The sequence below is a fragment of the Aristolochia californica genome, unplaced genomic scaffold (assembly GCF_029961685.1).
Source record: "Aristolochia californica isolate CCGP_79_NKW_82.1479 unplaced genomic scaffold, dmAriCali1.0.hap1 SCAF_2, whole genome shotgun sequence".
NCBI lineage: Eukaryota > Viridiplantae > Streptophyta > Magnoliopsida > Piperales > Aristolochiaceae > Aristolochia > Aristolochia californica.
The window spans coordinates 11,211,711-11,229,375 of NW_027181881.1; the positions used below are offsets into that span (position 1 = coordinate 11,211,711).

At 40.8% G+C, this 17,665-nt stretch overlaps 1 protein-coding gene across 1 annotated transcript; it reads right to left on the minus strand.

Moving 5' to 3' along the window:
* Nucleotides 1-4,125: 4,125 nt before the first annotated feature.
* On the minus strand, nt 4,126-5,451 carry LOC137954871 (endoplasmin homolog). The gene has a single exon (XM_068801773.1). It carries the CDS (start codon nt 5,449-5,451, stop codon nt 4,126-4,128), a length of 1,326 nt encoding a protein of 441 aa, XP_068657874.1.
* Between the last annotated feature and the right edge of the window lie 12,214 nt (nt 5,452-17,665).

Sequence of the window (17,665 nt, forward strand, 5' to 3'; positions counted from 1 at the left end):
GCTGAACCAGAGATCTTTTTCTACCAAACAAAATGGTAGACCGTTATCCACATACTACAATGAACTGGTTGCTATTTTCCAAGAGATTGATCATCGAACTATATCTCAGGAAGGAACAGTCGAAGGGCTAATCCAGTTGCACTCTGCAATGGCTAGGCTTCGGGTTCATATTTTTCTCAGTGGGCTTGACTGGGAATTTGATCAAGTTCGTGGAGAAATTTTGCGAAAAGATCCCAAACTTGATTTGGAAAGTACATATGCCTATGTCAGACGCTAATATCAACAGAGACAGACAATGGGGAGCTATCGCCCAGTCTCCGAGAACTCGGCGATGTTGGTCAACCAAAGCCGACAAGGATCATCAAACAGTCGGAACCCTCAATCCTCTGGCAAAGGTAACAATCGTGTATGTATTCACTGCGGAAAAAAAGGACATTCACAACACCGGTGTTATGAGATTATTGGCTATCCGGAGTGGTGGGATTTCTCGAAAAATCCCCGTAACAAGACTGCTGGGAAAGCTATGGTGACATCCATGAAAGATAATCAGGAGCTACCTACTGCAAATGTTGCTCATCCAGGTATTCTCGATCATGCATTAGTATTTTCTGTACATTCTAAGAATAGACCTTGGATTATTGATACAGGTGCATCCGATCATATGACAAGGGATCCCAGTCAGTTACAATCCATCCTACCTTCTCCACAATCTGTTATTTCAACAGCCAATGGTAGTATCTCTCTTATTACTGGGGAAGGATCTGTTATCTTATCCAATAATCTGACATTAGATACTGTCCTTGTGGTTCCCTCTCTTGAATATAACCTTTTGTCTGTTAGCCAAATTACTTCCACTCTTGCTTGTACTGTAACTTTTTGGCCCTCATTTTGTGTCTTTCAGGACATTCTAACCCGGAAGATTCTTGGTTATGGTGTTAGACGGGGCAAACTCTACTATTTGGAGTTGCAAGAAAACGGGGGATCAAAAATCAGTCAGACAAATCAAGCTAGCAGTGAAGATAATGCTCAAACAACTGTATGGTTATGGCACCGACGATTAGGCCACCTTTCCTTTGGTTATCTTAAGAAATTGCGACCTCAACTTTTTTCAGGTTTGACTGATGTGCATTTTCATTGTGACACATGTGAATTGGCTAAAAGCCACCGTATTGATTATTTCCCGAGTTTGAATAAAAGTTTCGAACCTTTTGCGGTTATTCATTCTGATGTTTGGGGTCCAGCCAAGATTCCCTCTATTTCTAGAGCTCGTTACTTTGTGACTTTTATTGATGAATGCACTAGAATGACTTGGGTATCTCTGCTTATCCACAAAAGTGATGTGAGTCTAGCATTTCAGAAATTCCATACCATGATACATACTCAATACCAAAAGCAGATTCGTGTTTTGCAATCTGACAATGGTACTGAGTTTGTTAATGCTTCTCTCGAAACTTTTCTGACTACTCATGGAATTCGTCACCAGACTTCTTGCACCTATACTCCCCAACAGAATGGATTGGCAGAAAGAAAGAATAGACAACTTTTGGAAGTAGTACGTGCCTCTCTCTTTGGCATGAACATGCCTCGATTTTATTGGGGTGAAGCTATCACATCTGCTGCCTACCTCATCAATCGAACACCTTCTAAAGTACTGGATTTTCAAACTCCTCTACGTAAGCTACAATCCCTGATTTCAATTCCCCATCTTCCAAATCTTGAACCCCGAATTTTTGGGTGTACCGCTTATGTTCATATCCCAAAGATCTTGGGAAATAAACTTGATCCATGTGCCAAGCGATGTGTATTTGTTGGCTACTCTGATTTTCAAAAAGGATATCGGTGTTATGATCCACACACCAACAAGCTCCATGTGACTTTAGATGTCTCATTCCATGAATCAGTCCCTTATTATTCAGGGGGAGTTTCTTGGACATCTCTTCAGGGGGAGAGTTCAAATGAAGAGAATGTTCCACATGAAGCTAACGGAGACGTTGAAAGAGGTGCCGAAGTTATTGAGTTAGAAGCGGTGAATGAATTTTTTAAGTGTCATGATGTGCAACAAGACTATGATTCAGTAATTTCACCTGAAGAACCCCCAGAGTTGCCCCCGTCTGCACCAACAACTGAAGAATCAACCCAGAATGTTCCTCCTCAGGTAAATACGAATCCTATGTTTGATGAGTCTACTGAAACATGTCTTCCTACAGAAAACATAACCTCTAGATATCCACAAAGATTGAATAGAGGAGTTCCAAAAAAACAGTATGAACCTGATCTTGAAGCAAAGACCAAATACTCAATCAATAACTATGTGTCCTCCCATAGGTTGACTAAATCATATGCATTTACTGTTGATCAATTATCCAGGGTTTCTATTCCTAGTAATGTGCAGGATGCATTAGCTGATCCAAAATGGAAAAAAGCGATGAACGAAGAGATGGAGGCTCTACAAAAAAATGCCACTTGGGAACTTGTTCCCCAACCTAAAGGAGTAAAAACAATTGGATGTCGATGGGTGTTCACATTGAAACTCAAATCGGATGGAAGCATTGACAGATATAAAGCTCGGCTAGTTGCAAAAGGATATACGCAAAGGTATGGAATAGACTATCAGGATACTTTTGCACCAGTAGCTAAGATCAATACAATTCGTATTCTTATATCTATAGCAGCAAATCGAGACTGGCCTCTGCAACAATTTGACGTTAAAAATGCCTTCCTCAATGGAGACTTAGAAGAAGAAGTCTACATGGAACTACCACCAGGTATAAAAAGTGGTTCTTTGTCTCAAGGTAAAGTTTGTACATTGAAGAAGTCATTGTATGGGCTGAAACAGTCACCTAGAGCATGGTTTGGGAGATTCTCGACTACAATGAAGGAGTTTGGTTATAAACAAAGTAACTCAGATCATACTTTATTTATAAAACACAAAGAAGGAAAGGTAACAGCATTAATTGTATATGTTGATGATATGGTCGTGATAGGAGATGACCCAGGTGAAATGCAAGCTTTACAGGAGTATTTAGCTACTAAATTTGAAATGAAGGATCTCGGACAACTTAAATATTTTTTGGGGATTGAAGTTGCAAGATCGAAAAATGGAGTCTTCCTTTCACAGCGAAAATATGTGTTAGATCTTCTAGCTGAAACCGGAATGCTTGACTGTAAACCAATAGAGATGCCGATGGAAATGCATCATAAACTCGGAATTCTTCCAGATCAAATTCCAGCAGACAAAGGGCGTTATCAACGATTAGTTGGAAGATTAATCTACCTATCCCACACAAGGCCCGATGTAGCATATGCAGTAAGCGTTGTGAGCCAGTTCATGCATGCACCAAGTGAAGAACATATGGAAGCAGTATATCGGATCTTGAGATACTTAAAGAGTGCTCTAGGAAAAGGTTTGTTATTCTCAAAAAATGGTATCTCTAGTATTGAAGGGTATACAGACTCTGATTGGGCAGGTGATCAGACAACCAGAAGATCCACGTCGGGTTACTTTACTTTTGTGGAAGGGAATCTTGTCACTTGGAGAAGCAAAAAACAGAAGGTAGTATCAAGATCAAGTGCTGAAGCTGAATTTCGAGGTATGGCTCATGGTGTATGCGAGTTGTTATGGATACGGAATATACTGAGAGACCTAGGGATTGAATACGACAAACCTATGAATCTTCACTGTGATAACAAGGCAGCTATCGCAATTGCACAAAATCCAGTTCAACATGATCGCACTAAACATGTTGAAGTTGATCGTCATTTCATCAAAGAGAACCTCGATGCAAAGATTATACAATTCCCCTTCATTCAATCTGCGAGTCAAATGGTGGATATGCTCACGAAGGTAGTATCAGGGAAAGCATTTCATGGTATAATTGACAAGTTGGGTTTGACTGATATCTATGCACCAACTTGAGGGGGAGTGTTGAAATGTATAGCTATATAGCGTGATCGGAGGAAACTGTATAGCGTGATTGTTTCCTCCGATCCCGTGATTATATTCTTGATTCTATTCCTTGATTTTAGGATCTAAATTGATCCTAAAATCAACTTGTAATGTATTATAAATACCTCCTAAACGGAGAAGAATAAATCATCGAAAAACCATTCGTTCAACCTCTGTTCTTATTTTTCGGTTCTCTGTTTTACAGTTTCAGATCTAATGTCTTCCCTACAGGGACAGAGGCACAAGCAGTGCCAACAGTGACAGTACACTTCTGCGGAATTGCCTCCAAATTTTCCACATTCAAAGACTCGGGCTGTGAAGAAAATTACCTCATAGGCCTTCTTGGTGAGCCTCTCAAGGAATGGAGATTTTCCCAAATGTTCCATGCTAGTCCCGGTAATGTAAAAGATGTCCTTCTGCCATGGTTGCATTCTAGAAATGTACGGATCCCCGGGTGCTAACTTCCCTTTATTGGTACTTTCAAATCGAAGAAGCTTTGCTAGATGGCTCCTATTAGTTGCATCCTCGATGATGACTAGTTTTATGGACTTGCCAAACTCTTTCCAGAACTTAGCATATGATCCTCTCTTCAACAACACTTCTTCAGTGTAAAACTCATTAGGAACCTCATCAGCAATATGACGGATCATGTCCAGTGCCTTCTTGGTGAGTTGCTTCTTTATCATCATCAAACTACTATGTTGTTGAAGCCTTACTCGAGACACATTGAGGGGCAAGGTGTCAGAGTCAACAAGACCCGTCAAAAAGCTTAAATATGTTGGAAGAAGCTCATCAAATTCACCTTCAGCAGTGAAGTGACTCCAAGCCATTGGCTTTTCATCACCAAAGTCCTTTGCGAGAGAATGGTAAAATTTGTGGTACTCTTCATCAATAACCTCTTCATTTGATTCATCATCATCATCTGCTGAAACTGCCGACTCAACCTCCTTCCTTGCCCAGAGATAGATGGGGAAGTTGATGACTTCAGAGTATCTTTGAACCAATTCCTTCAATTCGTGTTGTTCCAAAGATTCACTAGCTTCATCCCTAAGATGTAATCTGATCTCAGTACCACAACCTAATGGTTCATTCCATGTGTCCTCTGAGATTGCAAAGGCTCCATCAGCGGTAGACTCCCCTACATACTGTTTGTCATTGTTGTGTTTGCTGATAACTTCAACATAATCAGCAACCAAGTATACCGAGTAGAAACCAAAATATTCAACAGCAAAATTTTCAGCAGTCCCACCCAAAATATTCAGCAGTCTCCATAAAATTTTCAGCAGTTTCTTCGCTACAATAAAACTGAAGAGGTGCAAACGTTGATGTCCCCCTAAAAACTTTTCTATGAATTCCGGAATCTCCAGAAAAAATTCATAGCAAAATTCATACACACAAACCCTAATTCCACCAATCAAGCACTGTTGCTCTACAACAGCAGACAAAAAGCCTTTGTCCACAATTTTCAAGCAAAGTTGCTGCTCTTGGAGGCTCTTCAATCTCATGGAACCACCGATTTGACCTAAAAATAGATGACGATTCAGAAGCTTACCCCCAATTTCGTTGGAGATGGTTCCCCGCTGGGCTTCCGAGGGTGAGGTTGAGCCTAAGAATGAGAATCAGGAAGCCAAAGCCCACCGGATTTGTTTCTGACGGCGCTTCCTCTTTTTTCAGTGGACTCTTGTTTCTGCCGGTGCTTGTAGATTGTCGAAGACAGGAGGGATGGCCTAAATGATTCACCATGACCGAGTTAGTTCGGAATGCTTCCGTCTGCTGTGCGGAAAAATTTGTTGTTGGCTGTGAGAAGGGGATTTGTAAGGTTGAACCCAAATCAGCCTGTACCAAGGAGATTTTGGCAAAAAACCCTTCCAATTTTCCCAACTCTTCATCGTTGTTGTTCGGCTTTGGATTTCCTTGCGCGAAAATCTTGAATTTTTCTGAAGCCTGGCCTTTCTGCCCTTCCGAAGTTGAGGTTGCCCCTGCAAGGACTTCGGCCGGTAAACGGGACAAAATTTTCAATTTTTCTGGCTCGTCGGCTGTTTTCAATTTTTCTGTTGCTTTTCCTTCATCGTGTACCTCTTGCTTGGAAATTTCAGGTCTTGTGACCTTTTCTGCGGCAGTGCGTGGGTCCCTTGTCCAACATTCCATGAAAATATCATACAATGCTCGTGCTTCTCCTAATTCTTTGCATAATTTTTCCACTGAAACATGTATCTTTTCCATTGAAACGTGTACCTTTTCCATGCGATCTTGTACCTCGTGCAATTGTTGGGATACATAACCCATTGTGTTCCTGCTCTGATACCAATTATTACGGTCCCGGATCTGACACAAGGATTCTTTGGGAGGATCTGGGATTTGCCACGGGTTACGGGTCTTCCATTCATTACTGAGGGATAGTAGGAAGACATGGGGAAGATGAAGATCAATGGACGATGAGAGAATACGTTGGTTTTTTAGGAAAACCCTAAGCTCGAGATCAAGAAGGTGATCTCAAACTTGTTTACGCTAGATTTAACCTAATTCTCAATACTTCAATCCTCCCTTTCTCATTAGTCTTACCCCTTAAATAGGGTTTACCCTGTTAGGGTTTAATAAAATATTACAAAAATATCTATATGAATAAAATATTTCAAAAATATCCCTACTAATAAATAATTCCAAAAATACCCCTATGACCTAAACCTGAAATAAAATAAAGTAAATTAAAAAAAACTCAAATAATAATGTTATCGCATGCATAACATTGAATGTGGGGGTTGATGCTTTATCTCGTCGGGACATTCTAGAGGTGCAATTACATGCCATCAGTCAGCCCAGAGTTCTCTTGTTGGATTCTATTCAGGAGGAAACACAAAAGTATCCGAAAATTACTACCTTATATCGTGAGATTTCGTAGGGGAGATCGGAAAAACATTGGACGGTTCAGGATAGTCTGGTCCTCTTCAAAAACTAGATTTTTCTACACCACACACCACCACTTATTCACAACATTTTAGCCTCGTTCCATGACAGTACACATGAGGGCCAACAAAAAACATATTTCTGGATCAGTCGGGAATTTTATTGGAGGGGTATGAATCGCAATATAGCAGATTATGTGGTGGCTTGTCAGATTTGTAAACGGAATAAAGCTGAATCATTAAGTCCAGCAGGTTTGCTCCAACCACTTCAGCTGTTGTCACAAGTTTGGTCAGATATTTCCATGGAGTTCATAGATGGCCTTCCCTCGTCGTCTGGCAAATCCGTTATCTTTTTAGTGGTTGATCGTTTCTCAAAGTATGGCTATTTCTGGTCAAATATTTCCATGGACTTCATAGATGGCCTTCCCTCGTCATCCGGCAAATCCATTATCTTTGTAGTGGTTGATCGTTTCTCAAAGTATGGCCATTTTCTCCCTCTGGCGCATCCTTACACTACAACTCACGTAGCTCAGCTCTTTATGGATAATATTGTCCGGTTATATGGGATGCCTACCTCCCTTACCAGTGACAGAGATGCCATCTTTACCAGTACATTCTGGAAAGAACTATTCAAGCTGCAGGGCACAACGTTAGCATTCTCTTCCGCCTACCATCCGCAGACTGATGGTCAGACCGAGGTCGTCAACCGGACGATTGAGATATATCTTCGTTGTTTCGTGGGAGACTCACCTAAACGGTGCGTTAAATGGCTCGCCTGGGCTGAATTCTATTATAACACCTCCTACCACAGCACACTCGAAACTACCCCATTCAAGGTAATATATGGTAGAGACCCTCCCCGCCTTTTATCGTATGAACCAGAGGCCTCCAAGGTCGCCACTTTGGACCGAGCGTTAGCAGAAAGAGACACCATGTTCACTGTGGTGCGCACTCATCTCTAGAAGGCCCAGAATACTATGAAGTTTTATTATGACAAGAAGCACCGAGAAGTCTTCTTTTCTCCAGGAGATTATGTATGGTTGCGTCTCCAACATTACAGGCAGTTGTCACTGACAACCTCCAAATGCCACAAGCTCTCTCCAAAGTATTATGGTCCCTTTCAGGTGATGGACCACATTGGCACAGTTGCCTACCGCTTGTAGCTTCCGCTAGAGGCCAGGATTCACAATGTGTTTCACGTCTCCCAACTAAAGGCCTTCCAAGGCGGCTCTCCCTTGCTACACACCCCTTTGCCCCCACTACATGAAGGACGTGTCCTTTTTACTCCAGCAAAGGTGTTACAGGCTCGTCGCATTTAGGGTGATTGGGAGATACTAGTGCAATGAGCTGATGATGATCCCAATGACACGACATGGGAGCCATTAGCCGTGTTCCGAGCCCTCTACCCCTATTTCGAGCTTGAGAACAAGCTCTTTCTCTAGGAGGGGGGTGATGTTATGGACTCCATAGCATCACGAGATATCCACAGGCATAGGAGTTAAATTATGTCAATTTACTTTTAATGTAATTCCAATTGGTTTAGTTTGGTTTAGATGTAATATGGCATGAACCAATTGACCCATGGGTCTAATTTGTATTTCTGTCCTCAACCCTATTTATTCGGACATCAAGGTGAAGGAAAGTAAGTATTGAGAAAATTAGAATTAAACAGGTCAGATTCTCCCTCCGAGGTCTAGGTCAGATTCTCCCTCTAAGGTCCAGGTCGAGCTTCCTTCAAAGCTCAATCATTCCATTCCGAATTCCACCATTCCACGTTCAAGAAACAAGAATCATCTTCCAGCGTCAAGATTCAATATGGAGGGAAGAGAGGAAAGAAGGGTGACTCGATCCATAGCTCGGGAAGAACCTAACAAACTGCCAGGTTTATACTCAACTATAAAGTCAAACCCCTTCAATTTACTCAACCAGTGTTGCTGAGGGGAGGTGGTGAGGCGCTGCTCAAGAAGATACTTCATGCTGTAATGATCGGTTTGAATCAGAAATGGGCGCCCCCAGAGATAAGGCTGCCAATGTTGTATTGCTTTAGCTAAACCAATCAATTCCCTCTCCTAAGCTGCTAGTTTGTGATGGTGTTGGCCAAGCTATCAGCTGAAATAAGCTATCGGATGACCTTGTTGCTGTAACACTGCACCTATACCGCCGCCCGAAGCATCATATTCCACCACAAATAACTCATCAAAGTCCAGTAATTGCAAAATCAGCGCTGAAGATAATGCTTCCTTCAACTGCTTAAAGGAATGAGCCACTGTCTCGAACCAAATGAATGCATTTTTCTTGAGGAGGTTGTGGAGCGGTGCCGCAATCTGGCCATAGTTGGGGATAAATTTTCTGTAATACCCAGTGAGGCCCAAAAATCCCCATAACGTTGTGATGGAGGTGGGAGGAGGTCAATCTGTGACGGCCTGAATCTTAGTCTGGTCAACCTTCACCCCAACTGCTGAAATAACTTGGCCCAAGTATGCCACTTCGGAGGTGGCCATAGAACATTTGGACTTATTTAAAACCAAATGATGGGAGTGGAGAAGAGTAAATACCTGGTGAAGGTGCTGAAGGTGCTCGTCCCATACACCAATATATCATCAAAAAATACGAGAACAAATTTCTGCAAGATAGAACTAAATACCTCATTCATGAGGGCCTGGAATGGGGATGGTGCATTGGAAATACCAAAGGGCATCACGAGGAACTCGAAATGACCGTGGTGCGTGCGGAACGCAGTCTTCTCCACATCTGAAGGATGAACACGAATCTGATGATAGCCAGACTTCAAATCCAGCTTGGTAAATATAATGGCCCCGTGTAACTCATCTAGCAACTCGTCCACCACTTGGATGGGAAATTTGTCTTTTATTGTGTAATCATTGAGTTGCTTGTAGTCCACACAAAACCTCCATGACTTATCATGTTTTTTGACCAATAATACCGGGGATGAGAAAGGAGACTTGCTTGGCTGAATAATTCCCTGGGCGAGCATATTTTGGCACTGCCTCTCAATTTCATCCTTCTATAAGTGGGGGAATGGTAAGGCCGAACCACCACCGGGTCAGTTCCCATCTTCAAGCTGATGCGGTGATCACTGTGGCAAATAGGCAGAAGACCAGTAGGAGCATGAAATAAATCTTCAAAATCTGTAAGTAATTGAGCTAACTTACAGTGCTCGGTGCTCTTGACCTGAACTGACTGAAGTACGTTGGACACCGGAGCATGGGTGTCATGCAAGGTGATCTGATGCTGGGCTCTGTGAAGACCATAGTCAGGGCTAGAAAATCCCACACAATAGGCCTCAACCGTTGTAACCATTGAACTCCGAGTACCAAATCAAAACCGGCCAGTGGAATCACCAAGAAATCGGCAAGAAAGGAGTGGTCCTCAATATGAAAAGGGACTGCCGTAGAAATACCCACAGTGATTTTTTCCCCATTGGCCACAGAGAAATGTGTCAATGTTCCTAACAGAACATTATACCTTATCTGCAGGCAACAAATGTGTCCGTTTTTTTTTTAACAAATCGTACCTGGCCTTAATCGTGGGTAGCCTGATTTAAGAATTGAGATTCAATATTAAAATGAGAACCGTTAATATTGAATGATGGATTATGAGTCCGGAACGCAATTAATAAAATGAAGAGGAAGAGTCAGAGAAGCTGACTTGAGTTAGAAAGCGGTTAAAGCATTTACTTTAAATATTGGCCATTAAATAAGCACGTGACCTCGTGTCTCTTTCTTCAGAGGGCAGCGCCTTACTTTTGGAGGTCCCACAATGTACTCCACTCCCTGCGTGATCTGAATTTACGCCACGAGATTTGTCCCACTCGCATGATTCATTTTGTTGCGATTATTTGCCGGATCCGGATAAACCGTGATATGGAACTCAGTCATCAATTATGAATTTATGAAGCAAGGGATAGGCACGCCTTCCTAGTCGGTCCTTCGGATTCATCCTGACCGTCTACGTAGCAAAGAATTCTGAACGCTTCGAAGGGACGTGCTGAAAGCGACGTGTAACATTTTTTCCAGAGTCGAGCTGGCGTTAGCTGGTAGAATTACGGTTGCTGAGCTGGTCCTGGCTACCGTAGACGAGACAATGGGTTGCTGAGCTGGTCCTGGCTGCCGTAGACGAGAAATGGGTTAGACCAGGATTCCTTGGGAACAGTAGTGCACTCCCTAGTCTCTAATCGGGAATCCTCGCGGTCTGTTAACCACCAGTGAACGGAAAGAATACAAACGCAAAAGTTTTGTATCTAACGGCTGGTGTCTGCTTTGAGTTCCGCTCGATTCCAGTTTTGTACATAATTAACCGAATTCAATTAAACCATGGTTCAATTTAAAAACTTACGAAGCAGTTTGAGTTGGGAGGCAGGAGTAGCAGCAGGAGCGTGATGTCAACTTCTGATTTCGTATCTTTCCCTTTCGTTATCTCAGTGGCAATTAGTTCTCTCGGCGGGAATTAGGAAAATAGAATACCTTTATGATCTTTGATTCTTTCAATTTGAATATATCTTTTAATATAAATCAGATTGACATGAAATTTTTTTATTCTGAAACTAGACTTAAATAAATTTCATCCAAGTATAACTTCAATTCATGAAATATAATTATCAGAATATAAATAATCTGATAGATTTTAGTCTCTATCATCTGGCCGAACTAAGCATTGTTTCTCCTTTTTTTTCAATATGACCATTGACTCTTCCAAGATCAATATATTCTTATAAAAAATTCATGTCGAGAATTTGTTGAATAGGTAAGAAAATAGACTTACATATATTTCTTTTTATATATAATTCTACATATAAAGTCTCGTTCTTGATAGCATAAAATACGTCGGAAGTTGAAACTTTCTGCTGCTGCTCAAACCTTTTTTCCAATCTGACCTTTGTTGCTTCAAATATTGATTTCTCTTTGTAGATAAGTCAGATCAAAATTTTTTGAATAGGTAAGAGAATAGACTTACTGATATTTGTTTTGATATATATTTTACCATATAAAGACTACATCTTAATAGCATAAAATACCTCGAAATTTATAGCTTTTTGTAGCTGCTCGAACCTCTTTTGTAATTTGATCTTTCCTCATTCAAATATCGATATCTCTCTCTAGATAACTCAGACTGGAAAAAATCATTTTTCTTTGGAAAGTAGACTCAAATATATTTACGCCAATATTTAATTTGCAATATGAAAATCTCATTATAGAGGTAGAAAATGCAAAGAAAACTACGGGTGTAGACTAAAAAAAAAAACTACAAACCTAGACTTAGGGTTTAGGGTTTAGAGAAAAAGATCTCATTATCTCTGTGGGTTGACCAAGTCAACTCACAGAACTTGATCTGATACCATGTTGAATTTATGGAAAAGAGAAATACTTCATTGACTTCATTGACTTATTATAATCATAGTACATGAACCTCTATTTATAATAGAGGAAGGTAGTAGAGTCCAATTAAAATAAAAGTACCTTTGTCCCAATTACACCCACACTCTAACACTTAAAAGATAAGTCCTAGCATAATTAAATAACTCAATATAGATAAAAGAGAAACATAACTCAAACTAGAACTTTTCTAGGACGTGACCATAAGATAATGATGCCTTTGTGAGTCCTTGATCTTCCAATTTATGTGATAAGGATGCCAACTTGTCTTAATCATGGCGGGTCCTACTTCTTATTGGCGTGGGCCCATCTTGTGGGTCTTCCTTGGTCGTGTGACCTATCTTATAATACTCTTAGATATGTGGGCCTTCCTTGGTAGTGTGGGCTGGAACCCATATTCCAACAGTAAGTTTTTCCTGTTTGCAGGTAGAGCGTTCTGAACCTCAGGAAGTTTGAGGTAGACATGCCTTTCATAAGTCATGCACACATCAACACCCACACTTTTCTGGGTTGCATATGTGTTCAATCTCAACTCCAACGCCAAAATTGATGGGTAGTAAACATCAAGTATGACATCATATGGGTTTATGCAAGCACCAACCATGCAATATGCCTCAACAATTGCATTGTTGTACTTAGTGGTTACATTATGCGATGTGCTGAAGACATAGTCATCAAAATCGCATTCATTCATTATGACAAGGCCAATCTCGTCCGAAATCATTCCATGTGACCAAGAGTATTCATAAGTTGCAGGAATATCTCTCTGTCTAGCTTGAGAAGTGGGTTTGCAATAGCTACTTCCTTAATGTTGAACTTGAAGCTAGTTGAATATTTATTGTGGTTCAACAGAGCTACAACCAAATGGGGTATATAATGACCTACTTTCTTTCTGAAGGTCACCAGTAATTTTTGCACCACCTCTCTCTCATGAGCAACATCAGGCTTCTCCAAATCTATATACACTTTTGAATCCCGTATATTCAAATCTTTCCTCTAGATGGATGGTGGGACCTTCTTCCTGAAATATTGCAAGAAAAATATAGGAGGTTTCTAATTCCACTGCCCAATGAAGCAACTTGGTCCAAATAATATGCAAAAGGATGCAAGACTATCCATTCCACAAACATTATAGTTAAAACTTCTTGTATCCCATTATCAACGTCATTCAGATCTCTCCAACGCTTTCCAAAAATTCCAATAGAATTTCCATTAAAGGCATACGGTGCAAACTTATATAGACCTTGGTATAGAGAAAAACAAGGAAAAATCTCCATCACTAAAACCCAGCCTCTTGAGAAGCTTGTATCATCAACAAAAAATTAAAATAGAAAGCCTCCCAGGAGTCCTGATCCAAAGACCCACACATAATCAATAACTGAAGTGTTTTTACATTTAAGAAAAACATTTGCAGCCAAAACCTAAGTGCAATATGCAATTTTATATGAATGAAGAAAAACACAAACTAGATGTTGTAGTCGTTCAAAGTGAAAATTTTCAACCTGATTATGTTTTCACATGTAGCAACGTCTCTGGAATTCTCTATTCCTGACTTCTCATCTTCTGCCAAGGCAACAATTTCCATTGTGAAATCAAAGGTTTTGGGTTTTTGTTCTTTCCTATTCGCATCTATGTACACGACCAGTCGATTTATCGACGAGATCTTCGAGAAGAACAACCTTAGGAAGCTTTTTCCCATGGTGAATAGCAGCAACTCTATAGACAAAGGAAGCATCTGGCTGAACTTTATCCTTGAGCCTCTCGGCTCGGAAATTTCCAGTCTCCACCACTTTGGACTTCCCAACTCTGGACTTCGGCTCTGGATTTCCCTACTCGGAGATGTGAGGTCAAACGAAGAACAACAACAATTGTTCATCTTTCGAAACGGCTCCTGCCCCTCAGAGGCCTTAATGGATGCTTCTCGATTTCGGTCAATCTCAAGTTTTCCACCCTTCAATTTGGGAGCGGATGCCTTTCCTTGAACATCACTGAAACCATACTGGTTAGTCTTTCCAATAGTTGGTCGATATTTTCAAACCTCTCCACATTTTCGGCATGCACCCTTTCAGACCATTCTCTCAGCTCGTCTATGCTGCATGAATCCCCCATATTACCCTCCTCTAATACCAAGTTGTTACGGTCCCGGATCTCACACAGTGATTCACAAGGGGAGAAGATTAAGGAAGAAGAAAATCTAGCCAAGGGAAGCTTGAGACCCTAGGTTCGTTGAGGAGAACACACACCCCTAAGGTCGTTTAGGAGAACTCAAAATCCTTTGTTTAACCTAAAGTCAAGACTTCCCTTTTCCCATTCTTTTCACCCCTTAAATAGGGTTCACGCTAACAAGGGTTCAAGAGAAAAAACTTACAATAATGTCCCTTCGGCATACTAACTCATCAATTGAAATAAAACTGGAGTAAAAGCAAATTGAAAGAAAAGCAATTAACTGAATACCTCAATGACTCAACCTCGGCAATTGAGTCCATAACACTATGTATAACAAGATTAGTGGTAAAAGAATTACAATCAAACATTGTTATGGACTCCATAGCATCCCGAGTTATCAATAGGCGTAGGAATTAAATTATGTTATTTCCCTTTTCATGTATTTCAATTTGGTTTGGTTTGGTTTGGATGTAAATTGGCGTGAACCAATGGACCCACGGGTCTAGCTTGTATTTTCGTCCCCAAACCTATTTATTGGGACGACAAGATGAATGAAGATTAAGCATTGATAAATCTAGTTTAGACAGGTCAGATTCTCCCTCAGAGGTCTAGGTCGGATTCTCCTTCAGAGTCCAAGTCGAGCTTCCTTCACAATTCAATCATCTTTATTCCGTCATCACCATTCCACGTTCAAGAAATAGAGCTTCTCTCCCAGCGTCAACATCCAACCTGGAGGGAAGAGAAGGAAGAAGGGTGACAAGATCCATGGCTCGGGAAGATCCTAACATCTTGGTATCAGACAGGTCCACCCTTGGGGATTCCTCTTCCCCAAAAGATTTGCGTCCTATCATTGAAGAACTTCGACAGAGGTCAAACGCTCTTGAAGAAAAAACAGAGGGCATGCGTTCGTCCTTAGCAACCATTGACACATCCCTCCAAGCCCTCCTCCTGTAACAGGATGACAATGGGTATTGAGCGCCACCATCGATGGGAACCTATCCACCACCGGCATAGCACCACCACCAGCAAATGCCACCCCCACCCCCACTGCTGTGCCACCCCCATCCCCCTATGGCTCCTCACGCACAAGGCCCTAATTCAGTTCCTAGGTATTTCAAACTGAACTTTCCTACATTTGATGGGTCTAAGGACCCCTTGATTTGGTTACACAAATGTGACCAGTTCTTTTATCATAAAAAAAACACCAGCGGATGACAAGGTTCATTTGGCCGCATACCACATGCTCGATGAAGCGCTCCTATGGTACAACCAATTCCGAAATGAACATTTGGTTTAGGACTGGCCGACCTTTAGACAATCTTGCATGATGAGGTTTGGTCCTCCATCTAGTAGCAATCCATTGGGCGAATTGATCAATTATAAACAAACTGGGCCACTAGATGTGTACCAAAAGACCTTCCAGGAACGTTTGGCCAGAGCTAGTGATTTTGTTCGGCCTTCCCAGTATGTTCAAATCTTTACTGCTGGATTGATCGACGCTCTGCATCTGGAAGTTGAATTACAGGGTCCTACAGAATTGGACCATGCTATGAATTTGGCCAAGGCAATTGATAATAAACAGCGTGTTTTGAAGGACTCACTGGTCAGAAAACCATTTTGGCCAAACAGGACCCATGCCCTGCGCCAGCACCATATTCTGGGCCTCCACGTTCTAGGCCCAGTGCCGCACAGCGTGCAGAAAGTTCTAACTCTATGCCACCAACCCCTTATATCAAAAAATTGAATAGACAAGAGATGGAACAGAGAAAGGCTAAGGGCCTTTCTTTTAATTATGATGAACAGTATGTCCAGGGTCACATATGCAAAAGATTATTCAGTGTGGTTCTTTGGGAGGATTGTGAGGACATACTACCAAAGGAAGACATTGTTGAGACAAAACACGAGCGCCCAGAGATTTCACTTCATGCCATGACAGGTCTGCGCAGTTCTAACACCATGCAAGTTCGGGCTCAATCCGAAGTATACTAGGGGTGGGAGGAGTTCGCGAAGAACTTGAATTGAAGTGAATAATTGAATTGAACTTAAATGAATTGATTCGACTTCAACTCATCTTTCGGTGCTAGTGTAGACGAGTTTAAGTATATTAGAAAACAGATTCCAATGTTAGTGCTCCCAAATGAAAAGTATGATATAAAGAAAAGAATGAATAACCTTTTATAATATACTTAAATAGAATATATACCTAAACAGATAATTAACCAAAATAAACATGATTACTACACTTATAAGTGATTTAACGTGTAGTATTAGAATATATTAATATCCTAATTAATGAAAAACTATATTATATTACTTAATGATTATAGTTTATTATAAATTAAAACAATAATTACATGTGACTAGAATAAATTATTTAAAATAAATAAAAAAGTTAAAAATAACATAAGTGAATATAATAAATAAATAAATTAGTTTGTAATAACATAAGATATAGTTTAACATTAAAATTCACTATTTTAATAAAAAATACATAATAAATAAATAAATATATTAATTTACCAATAACATAATATATATTTTACATATTATTAATTAATAATATATTAACAAAAAATGAAAAACTAATGGTTTAATTAATTGGATAATTAAATCAATTATAACGATGGTTTAATTTTTCTTAACTTAGGAAAAATTAAATAATGTCTTTCTTAGCGCGCATCGTCTTCCTCAGCGGCAGGCTAGCGGGCAACGACGACACTCCAACGGTATGCCGAGAGGGAGAAAAGAGGGAGGCCGCGAAACAAGAGAAGTCGGGAGGCCGAGAGAGAAGAAAAGTCGGGAGGCCGAGAGGGGACAGAGACTCGGCCTCCTGTGCTCAGCGACGGAGGTCGAGAGGGAGAGGAGAGGGAGGCCGAGAGGGAGGAAAGTCGACGGGGGTGGAGGAAGAGGGAGGAGAAAAAAAAACTTTGCTGAAGGATCGCGGGGGGAGTGGGGAAGGACCAACGCGTCGCGCGCTTCAATCAGTTGATTTGCAAAATAGGTATAAATCAGCTTTCCCTGATTTTTGCCTGAGCGAATGAAGTAGTGTAATTTCACTTCAATGTAATTCATTCTACACTAACACCATTATTTAATGAACTAAATAATGCAGGGGGAATTCATTCCACTTCATTGTGGACTAACCCTCCTAAGGGGGGGTTAGTCAATATGAATCAGGAGATGAACTTCATCCTAATTACTTAGATCATCACTTTAAGTCATTAGTGGTGCACCAACGCCCAGTTCATGTTGATGAA